Source organism: Lampris incognitus, chromosome 8 (genome assembly GCF_029633865.1).
Source record: "Lampris incognitus isolate fLamInc1 chromosome 8, fLamInc1.hap2, whole genome shotgun sequence".
NCBI lineage: Eukaryota > Metazoa > Chordata > Actinopteri > Lampriformes > Lampridae > Lampris > Lampris incognitus.
Window position 1 is genome coordinate 34402999 of NC_079218.1, and position 10975 is coordinate 34413973.

The window sequence follows — 10975 nt, forward strand, 5'->3', positions numbered from 1 at the left end:
GTCAAAGTGTCTTTGAGCAAATCCCAGCCTGCACTAGGACCGCTGCCCTTAGCCATCACTGCTGCTTTAACCTTCTGACAACATACATATACACAATGTGTGCAACAAAAAAAACAACAACATTTAAGTCCAGAGAATAATGTGCCAGTGGTTCTCCACCTTTTCATCAAACACTCCCACACTGACAGCACCACCACAGTACCGCTATACGAGAAACCTGATCGTCACATAGGCTGAAGAAAAATAAAACAAGACTGTCCCCTGTTGGCTAAAAAGAAGAACAATGCATGACATCGCAACAAACAAACTATTGTAAATAAGGCATCATTTAGACATCACATATGTTCCATAAATGCAAAAAGCACTTGACAGTTCACCACTAACTACTTAAGGGTGTACAGAATTCTCATCCACTATTTTACAAGAAAAGATAACGGTTCTGTCCGAGTCATTGTCAGCAGAAAAAAACTTATATATATATATATGCTCTTCCTCCCTCCTTATTTGAATGATGCCAGACAAAATGTGTCTATGTGGGGGAGCAAAGGGCTGGCGGTGGAGACAATGATGATAATAGTGATGTGGTTGAGTCCCACACCCCTCAAATTTAGTAGATGAAGAGGACTCGGGTTCGGGGAAGGGTGGCGAAGGAGTCAGCCATCTTGCGGACTCTGACGTAGTGGATGAAACCTCGGAAAAAGATCAGAATCCCTGGGAAGGGAAAATTGGAAACAATGAGACCGTGGAGAATAGGGGCTGTAACTACTGCCTGTAGACAACGACATCTCAGGATCTGCCTTTTAATTCAGAATGACATCAGCCTTTTTGTTCTTTCAACACTAAAAAGGATCATCGCATCAGGCAAAACAAAGACAACAGAAAATCACTAAAGGATAGCATTAACTTATATGTTCTTTTTGACATTCGTGATGTTTACAGAACTTTATTACTTGATTTTATTGTGTTTTTCCACCTGTATATGCCCATTTAAATTATTTATCTTAATTAAATTCACTCAAATTAAAGAACAAATAGCCAATGATTTCTGGGCTCAGCAAGTCGGAGTTTTCAAGTGTCCTGGTTTGCAAGTCAACAATTTAACTGGTTTAGTTTAGAAAACTTTGTAGAATTTTTTTTTGAAAATGAGAAATGACGGGGAAAATGACAGTATGTTGACCTGAAACATCCTAGTCATGATAAAACTCATCACATCAAAATCACTTAATTAGACCAACAAAATAAATATCAGGAATCAGGAACACTTTATTTGCCATTTGACTTCATGCACTTGTGTACATGAAATGTAACGAAATGCCGTTTCCCCCAGCCCACAGCAGCACAACACAAAGACAAAAACACGTCCAAAAGCTACAAGAACACACATACCCAAACTAACACATAAAAAAAAAATCACTGTCCAAGGGAACGAACGCCAGCCAGGATGACTGTTGGCGTTCGTTCCCTTGGACAGTGATTTTTTTTGTATGTCTACGCATTTTTATGAAGAAATATTAGTGTGCGCCCAAGTTCAGTGTTAAGACAAACTATATCCACACTCATCTGGCGAAATATGAAAACGCTGTTTTCATGTTGAAAACAGGTTGAAAGGTTTCCATTCACACTAGCATTGTAAGACCATTTTTGAAAAGTTTACTTTGCACACTGAAATGCCAAAACAATTGAAAAACGCTTAGTCTCCTCTATTAAGCACACACAGTACGCTGATCACATGACAATAATACATCAGCATTTTCGAAAAGCTAGGTGTTTTTTTGTTTTTGTTTTTTCGTTCACCATCCATGCCTAGGCTGAGAAGGCATTTTTTTTTAGTATGGTGCTATGATTAGTTTGCAACATTGTGACTATTATTATTATGATGATGAGTATTATTACTCTTATTGTTAGATTTGCTGACATATATTTGCATCCTTATGTTTAATGATACATCATCCAGCTCAGTACAGTGAGGTAATTTCCTTACCTAACACCAGGATCACCCACCACAGCCAATACTGTCCATCGAAGTAACCAGGGAAGTATGTGGAGAACTGGAGAATAGACAGAGGTAGAAGGTCAATGTGTAGGAAAAATAAATGGGATGTTTATTTCACCTAATTTCTGTGATGTTTTCTACGATGCAATACCAAAATGAAAAAGAAAAAAAAAACAGGAATAAGACAAACTCCACGGAAAACGAGGACGTGTTTTTTTCCATTTTGTCATGAGCTGATGAAGCGTTATTAGTCTCCCACTACAAAGTCTAAATTAAAACTCATTGGTGGTACATGTGTGGGCTTTTATATGTATATATAATAACCATATGTGTCATTGTGTGGGTTTTAAACTTGTACCCATTCAATTGTGTGTGTGTGACTTGAGTGAGTGAGTGAGAGAGAGAGAGAGAGAGAGAGAGAGAGAGAGAGAGAGAGAGAGAGAGAGAGAGAGAGAGAGAGAGAGAGAGAGAGAGAGAGAGAGAGAGAGAGAGAGAGAGGCAAAAGAGAAAGAAAAATGAAAGAGAGAATCATTTATTGAGTCTGGTTTGGGTGTTTTCTGTTTTGTGACTTTGTACATTTATCTATGTGTGGGTGGTTTTGTTTAGTTTGTGTATACCTGTTGCTTGTGCATCAATTTTTACATAATTGTTGTTTTATTGGTTTTTTTGTTTGTTTTTTTTGGGGGGGGGGTCTACATCCATGCTTGTTTACCATACCCTCACAATAAGGATCCATTTGATGATGGAGAGGCCGAAGCCAGAGACAGCCCCATGGCGTCCGGCTGTAGAGGTGGTCAGACAGAGGGACAGGAAGAACCCAATCCAGTTGAATAGGAATGCCACTGAGGAAGGAGGGGTGAGAGAGGAAGAGAGAGCAATTATACTGAGTACTTAGTTTTTCTCTACTTTTGAATGTTTGGTTTGTCGTCCTTTGTTTTACTGATGCTGAGCCATCTATTGAGTTACATTCCTTATACATGTAACTCAAGTTAAGAACCTAAACACTATTTTGTGACTAAATGCTTCTGGATTCTTCCATTTTCCCCGATTGTCCAGGAGAAGAAAAAACATTTAGAAACACATTCTGAGGAACAGAAGAGAAGAGAAGAGAAGAGAAGAGAAGAGAAGAGAAGAGAAGAGAAGAGAAGAGAAGAGAAGAGAAGAGAAGAGAAGAGAAGAGAAGAGAAGAGAAGAGAGACAAATGAGACTGTAGGGAACGTACTGAAGAAAGTGAGCATGAAAATGCCGTCGTTGCCAATCCTCAGCTGGTCTGTATCTTCAAAGTCATCTCTGGTCACAAAGTCGTCGTCCTTGGACAAGGTGAAAAAGTGACAGAACTTAGAAAGACAGAAAGTGAGAAAGAGAAACACTTGGTAATCAATTTGCACCAGGGGGGCCTGTTAGCTGTTGAGTTTTCCTCAGTTTAAAATTGGAACTGGAAAACTATAAATATGAAACTAGGCCAGGTGATACATTGTCTTAGGAGAGATATGACTTAAAAATAAAGGAATGATTTCATAAAAGCTAACTATAACTTAATAAAAAGTAATTTGATTCTAAACCTAAATCAGGGCTGGGGTTAATTCAGTTTTACATTAAACAATTGATATAAAAAAGTAAACTGTATTAATTGAAACGAAAATGACTTTAACTCATACCTGGCTTCATGAAAAATCCAGCCCTGGCTAGCCTACATTCAGCCCTTCATTGAAAACCAGGCGACACAGAACAAACAACAAAGGCAGCCAACAGACCAAAGGAAACATCACACTGCACAACAGCAAGCCCACTTAGGACTAACCACATTTAGGTTGCTACTGTATGAGCCAAAAGGCTGATTTCACCTGGGCACTGGCAGGCACTATTGATAGATAGACACACGAGCTAGTGAAGCAGGGTTCTGATCACATGAACACTGGGATTACATCTGTGCTCAGACACAAGTGAACATGCACAAAGCGTAAGTTTCCTTTTCACACGCTCGCCAATCACACCTGTCGATTACCTCCAGTGAACAGCGAATTACATCACCAAAAGTCTCCGGGTGTTCCCTGTGCTGTGGTTGAAGCTGAGCACGAGGCAAAGCGAGGCAAGCAGTGTGTGACAGAAAAAAACATAACACTGGCAATCAAACAGGGTGGCTGACATGCAGGTGGTGCAATGAAACACAATGGCCAGCAGAAGTCAGAGATGAGCAGTCTTGGTTTCCTTCTTAACATTTCGCTCCCTCCTTGACTTCAAAGGCGGTATTCAGGGTGTGCCTACTGTCTGATATGCATGACTCATTGCTTCAAAACAGACTGCCTGAGAAGGATAGAGAGAGATAGATAAAAGAACAGCGGAAGAGAGAGAGGACAGCAGAAAATCGAGGTCTTGTGTCTTTGAATAAAAAGGGTTTATTTTAATTCCTGTCCATTACACGATAACAAAAGTAGGTTAGATTGTTACTCTCCTTTCCAGACACCAAAGCCTTTACTACAGGCTTAACAAGCTGTGTGAAATAAAGTGTGGTTGGGCTAAGAAAGAATTTCTTTGATGATAAATCACATTAGACTATAACGGCAGAGAAAACCGTTCAAATATAATAGTCTTTCCCTTCATAATGAAAGCAGTTCAGTGGACACAAAAATACTGACTGATCAATTGTTGTTGATCACTGCTGCTACACTGACTTGTCTTTATGGAAACAGGGGGGACTGTGCCCTTTAAAGATCGATTGCTTACATTGCATTGCTCCAGTTGAGGGCTTCGTCAAATTTAAAAATGTGATTACTGTTCCTTCTTCCACTGCAGCCCATTTTTTCACAAGAAACACCATCTATATAAATGAGTTCCATTCTGACCCGCGAGATGAAGTAATCTTTGTTTTTTATTTTGCATTTCATAGCAGGCTGGGACCCACAGAACAACCCCCTTAATGACCAATTATCATGTTGCCAGAGCAGCAGTAACATTAAAAAAGATAGATGCAATTTTTTTCCTCTCTCTCTCATATGTTGTTACTAGTGTTCGAACACCCGCTGTACTTTGGGCAAGCTGATGCACATGGGCGTGCAAAGCCTGCATGCATAGTACATGCACACAAAAGCATTTGTGTGTGTGTGCGTGTGTGTGTGTGTGTGTGTGTGTGTGTGTGTGTGTGTGTGTGTGTGGGCATGAGAGAGAGCAAGAGAGAGACAGACAGAGAGAGAGAGGCAAATATCTACCTAGGATAAGAAAAAAAACCCAGAAAAACACTCACTCGCTCCGTGACAAGTGGAACATTAGCCTCGGCCTTGGTTCTTTCTGCTTCGTCATAGGAAGGCAGCGTTGTTGCTACATTGTATGATGGAGGCTTGGGGAAAGCCCCATCTTCCTTGTAGTCAAAATAAGCTGAGGAAGAAGCAGCAAATAGACTCAAACACAAAGACAATCAGACAAAATAAAATACCACATCAAGATGCCTGGTGTAAGTCCCTAAGACCTAGGCCTCAGTCACGGAAAAATCTGACCATTATTTTAATTGTGGCGTTAATGTCATCTCGCCCAAAATAAAGCTACAAATATAAAGGTCATGTCTTTATAGCCTCACACAGGTATCTAAATATTAAGTCTTCTGGAATTGGAAAGGTAATAGGGACTGGATATAGACCATGATTTCAACAAACCAACACAGCTGCAAAGCTTCTGGGCAAATCACTCACACATCTGGGTCAAGAGTTCCAACATTTACAAAATTATCATAAAATTTCTCCCAGTTCTGCCTTCCTTAGTTACTGCTGCTTTGTCTGAAAAACTTTCAAGATCGGTTCTGCTACTATTTTGGGTTCGTTTAAGCTTCAATTTCATACAGTAAACAGACTGAGCTAACTGCAGCTAACCCATCTTTGACCACATGTAAGTGTGCCTGGTGACAATTTTTTATTTTTACTGAGCACTTGCTGGTGGATCACTGTGCCAATAATTCTGATGAGACACTGACTCAGTGTTTGAGTTTCTTAACTGTATTTGATTTAGTAAACTATCTTCATATGGTCAATATCACTTGCAAGGTATTTTAAATGAAATACTCTTGATGTTCTTTCAAGGAATAGCCCTCTTGGAAAGGCCCTCTCTTAGGAGTGTTTTTTTCCCCCCATAAACAAGCCACAGGGGTTGGATCATCCAAATTCAGAAGTTAGCGAACAGGCAGGCTGTTTGAATCCAGGCTGAATCCAGGCTAAGAAGATCACTATTATATTCAGTTGGCTACCACACTGTCCAGAAGAAATTTTCAAAACACCAGACCAAATTTACCAGCATTTGGCTGGCAGCTGGTGTGATTCTTATACCCTGTATACCCCTTATAACACCTATCTTGGGTAATCTTATTTTGGACTGTTAATCTGTTTTCAATCAATATCAAAACTGTTTTCATCAAAATATACTACCTTCTTCTTTCAGCTTGTTCCCTGTTTCTTAGGGGTCACCACAGCGGATTTTATAGTTTCCATTGGTACCCTGAGGGCACAGCACCAATGGCGGCTGTTGTTAACCCAGGCCTCGACCAATCCAGTATGGTCTTGTCAATCTGCATACTGATTTGGCAAAATTTTATGTCATATGCCCTTCCTGACACAACCACTAACCCTATGGAAGGGGGCACAGGTAAAGCACTGGATGACATGCCAGTATTCATGGACTTGCGCCCATGCCTGTCACCTAGTCAAAATATACTATTTTCATAAAATTAATTTTAAACTTGTTTATCCATCCATCCGTTATCAAAACCGCTTATCCTACTCTCAGGGTCACGGGGATGCAGGAGCCTATCCCAGCAGTTATTGGGCGGCAGGCGGGGAGAGACCCCGGACAGGCCGCCAGTTCATCACACACACACACACACACACACACCCACACACACACATTCATACCTAGGGACAATTTAGTAATGCCGATTCACCTGCCCTACATGTCTTTGGACTGTGGTAGGAAACCGGAGCTCCCGGAAGAAACCCACTTGTTTAGTGCTCTCTAAATTCAAGTGTCATTAATTGATATAAAAAAAACACTTTTGCTTTGAACTTGCTTAGGATATGTTAAAAATCTCTGTGACAGACCCCAATGACATCATTTTTATAAGGAGAAGGTCAAACTCTTCAAACGAAATCTGGTAATACTGGCTTAGAATGGTTTGGTCCTTTTCAATGGCACTTCATCCATTAAATGGCACTTCAGCCATTGAAAAGGACTGCCGTAGAAGAGTAGCTTCTGGAGGAGAAGCTACTCTCTACTACAGCTTTACTTACTAAGAGTCAATGAGCACAGGTCAAGGAAAACTTCAACAGAATTTTTTTTTAAAAAAAGGGCTTTTTTTTCCAAAGTCCAAATTTTGCATTTCTAATCTTTGGCTAACTGATTACAATAGAAGCTTCGATTAATTTCTTTTTAATATGGAAACAAAATACACAGGTACCTTTTACACTGAGACTTAAAGGGGTCCCAAAGGTTTGGTAAGTAAATAAAAACACCCGTTAACACATACACCCAACCTAATTTTTCTTTGCAACTTACTCTTAGTGGCAAGTTTCTGAAAACGAGATGCAATGGTTGCGTAGGTGGTTATTACTTGAAAAAAAATTGAGAAATCTTCCAGAGCATCAGTTCCCACAGATAGGCCAGAAAGGCAAGTAACAAAAACAACTTTCCAAACCATCAGAGTGTGGTGACATATAACCAGTGCTTCTTCCGTTGCACTTAATAATAATAATAATAATAATAATAATAAATTAAACTTATATAGCGCTTTTCTGATACTCAAAGTTGCTTTACAATAAACGGGGTGAAACAAGACGACAGATAAACATATCACAGACATACAGGGTTGGATGGGAAGGGGGGCTACGAGAGGGAGAAGCGGCAGCCACACACGACACCAGCAGTACTCTCCGACTTGGACAGATACAAAAGGGAAAGAAAAACAAACATCATAAATCACATAAATAACAGATGAAGTCTGAAGAGGTGAGTCCTGACCAATAATCTGAATGAGGGCAGACTGCAGCAGTGTCCGATGCGCTTGGGGAGGGAGTTTGGGAGGGAGTTGAGGGAGGGAGCAGGTCGAGCACTCGGTCTCCAGCCTGCCCCAGACCAGGGGTGGACAAGAGCACGGGGGGGCACGAGAAGGCAATGGAGAAAAGGTGTGCCTTGAGACAGGATTGGAAGAGTGGGAGGGATTCTGAGTCTCTAATGATTTGGGGGAGTGAGTTCCAGAGCCTGGGAGCTGCCCTGGAGAAGGCTCAGTCACCAAATCCACGGAAGTTGGACCTGGGGGTAGAGAGAAGGGAGGCTGAGGTAGATCTGAGGGACCGAGAGGGTTGGTAGGGGGAGAGGAGGTCAGTGAGGTATGTGGGAGCCAGTTTGTGAAGGGCTTTATAAGTAAGAACCAGGATTTTGTAATTGATCTCGTGGGAGATGGGTAGCCACTTGAAGTTTTCTACCCTGCTGACCTATGGTGTAATGACCAGCCTAGACAGCAACCATCACAATCACCAAAGAGCTGGTAGGAAACAATGGACCGAGTACAAAACTTACCTGCATTATCTGTGGTAATGCTGCTATAGGGGGGAGGAGCATCTGCTGCTACCTGTGAAACCTCCTCTGGCTCCTCCTCATGCAGTAGCTGTCAAGGAGGAGAATTTGGATCCATTACAATATGTATGATATTTTAGGTAAGTGTGTACCAACATCACTTTATCACTGCCGATAACAATTCTGAGAACAAATCTTTAAGTATCGGCTGATACCAAGTCCCAATCTGATACATTACTTTTGCTTAACAGTGCACACCATTTGTTTGGGGTCAATCGGAAAGATAAATGAGGTCAATACATTTTTTTCAACATTAAAGAAGTACAGGTTTATGACATGTTACTCATAGCTTTTGGTATCAGGTTTTAGTCTTGGGTAAAATCCCAGATATCCCATTTTAGCATGGAGTCGGTCCAATACCAGATACTAGTATTGGCATCATTGCATCCCTAATATTAGATATTTGGACAATGCTTTAATCCTGAATGAGTTAAAATGAATGAAACAGTGGAATAAGCATCTTAAACTATGGGGTGCAAAAGTCAGGGCCCAGCACCCTTGCAAAACCATAGGGCAGACATTTACAAGACATATTTTAAAATGGACGTCGTTGAGAAGGAACAGAGGAAGTGAATCTTTTTTTTTCTGAGAGAAAAAAACAGTCTAAATCACAATGGTAAGAAAGAGGAAAGGAAACGGCCCAGATGAGACAGATTTCTAAGAGAGAGTGAATATAAACTTTTGAAATTCACTAAGACAGCATGTTTCCACCCAGAAATAGCTTTCATGCTTACAGTCGGGGAGACTCAGTACCAGGAAATGTCGACACACCAAATAGTAGCTCTGTCTTTCATTCTCAGAAAGACTCCAAACTTGGCCACCTGTAGCTCCTGATTCAGCAAATCAACGTTTTGACCAAACAGGTTGAGAATTCGCATTGCTCTCCTGGAAACTTAAATGTAACCCCAATCGTCTGGTGCACAGAACCGAACAAAGGGTTTTTACTTAAGTGACAATTGGTGCACTCCCCTCTGGACAAGAATTGGTATGAGGCCAAATAACTGTTGATGCAATTCAAGAAGGAGCTATTATTCACTCTATGTTGGTGTGTGTGGAGTGTAAATGCATGGTTCAAAATCAATTGAGGCGAGGGGAGGAAGTGAGGCGAAGGGAGGAAGGCCTCTATAGTAGACCCACAGACTACAGCCAGACAGAGATGAGGGAAGCTGTCATCTTGAAGGAGGTGAAATGAGACAGCGTTTCGTTTAATCCCCTTTTGTTAACCTTACTTCACAGCGTGTTGACGTGAGATGGCTTCTAACTCCCAACGTCGTCGTTTTTCTAAATCAACAACACTAACGAGCTAATTAACCAACGCTAATAATACATCAGAAAATACAACGATTGGCTAATCGATTTACCACACATCCAGGAAGTTGGCGAACACTAACTGGAAGATTACAGTTTATAACGAAGCCCTTCGAAATCCGCTTGACGATAACACGCTCCATACACACACGTTTAACTATATTGTAACAATCAATATATATATATATATATAGAGAGAGAGAGCGAGAGAGAGAGAGAGAGAGAGAGAGAGAGAGAGAGAGAGAGAGAGAGAGAGAGAGAGAGAGAGAGAGAGAGAGAGAGAGTTTTAGCTCGTGTAATCCCGCACACAACAATGTGAACCATGATGTTCGTTAGTTAGCTTATACGTAACACTCAATGTAAAGGGGCTACCGTGGGGCGCTGAATCTTTAATTAACGTGGGGCCTACCTGCTGATATCTGGAGCTCGGTTCGGCCATCCCAATATGAGCAGCGAACAAAAAAACTCGGCAACGACACTCTAATTAACTGTCAATAAACCCTAAAAAAGGAAATTAACAAAGAAATGAGCACAATCCTTCGGACGGTGGAGACCTGCCGCTTGAATCCGTCCCTCACGCTCGCTAACTGATGACGTCATTAGCCACAACAAACTCTTCACTGGCCCCTACTGGATGAACGGGGCAAAATATGACAACGACAAAAAAAAGCTGCAACAGGTCAGTCAGCCTACTAGAGGGGAAAAACGGATCATAAACTGGTCAAGATGGCAAATATCTTAAAACAATCTTCACGGTGACCAGACTAGGGTAGGTTTTTGTTTCGGTTTTTATGGTTCAGTTAGTCAGCCAATTTGATTTTGCATGTAAACCAACTAAACCAGCTTAGATTTGTAAGATACCAGTATACGACCATCAAAGTCCAGCAAACACCATTAACTGACGTGAGCTGGATTTTTATTGTAGCAAGAGCAGTGGAATCATACCTCTGTCAAGGCCGTACAGTTCTCCTACAATAACACCCTAGACTCGTGGTGAAACCGATTATTTGGCTTTGAAAAAATGTACCTGAAACCTGTATTCAAGACAGAAACCTGTATCTGCTG

General features: G+C 41.1%; 1 protein-coding gene across 2 annotated transcripts; it reads right to left on the minus strand.

Annotated features, from left to right (window-relative positions):
* Positions 1 to 476: 476 nt before the first annotated feature.
* LOC130116629 (NEDD4 family-interacting protein 1-like) lies at positions 477 to 10487 on the minus strand. 2 transcript variants are annotated; one of them, XM_056284598.1, is made up of 7 exons: positions 10320 to 10487; positions 8546 to 8633; positions 5235 to 5365; positions 3216 to 3303; positions 2717 to 2835; positions 1982 to 2048; positions 477 to 711 (listed from the first exon to the last, which is right to left on the minus strand). In XM_056284598.1, the coding sequence occupies exons 1-7, from the start codon at positions 10347 to 10349 to the stop codon at positions 608 to 610; spliced, it is 627 nt and encodes a 208-aa protein (XP_056140573.1). In that variant the 5' UTR covers positions 10350 to 10487; the 3' UTR covers positions 477 to 607. The 2 variants fall into 2 exon arrangements, with proteins under 2 accessions (XP_056140573.1, XP_056140571.1); XM_056284596.1 differs by having other exon boundaries at positions 2711 to 2835.
* Between the last annotated feature and the right edge of the window lie 488 nt (positions 10488 to 10975).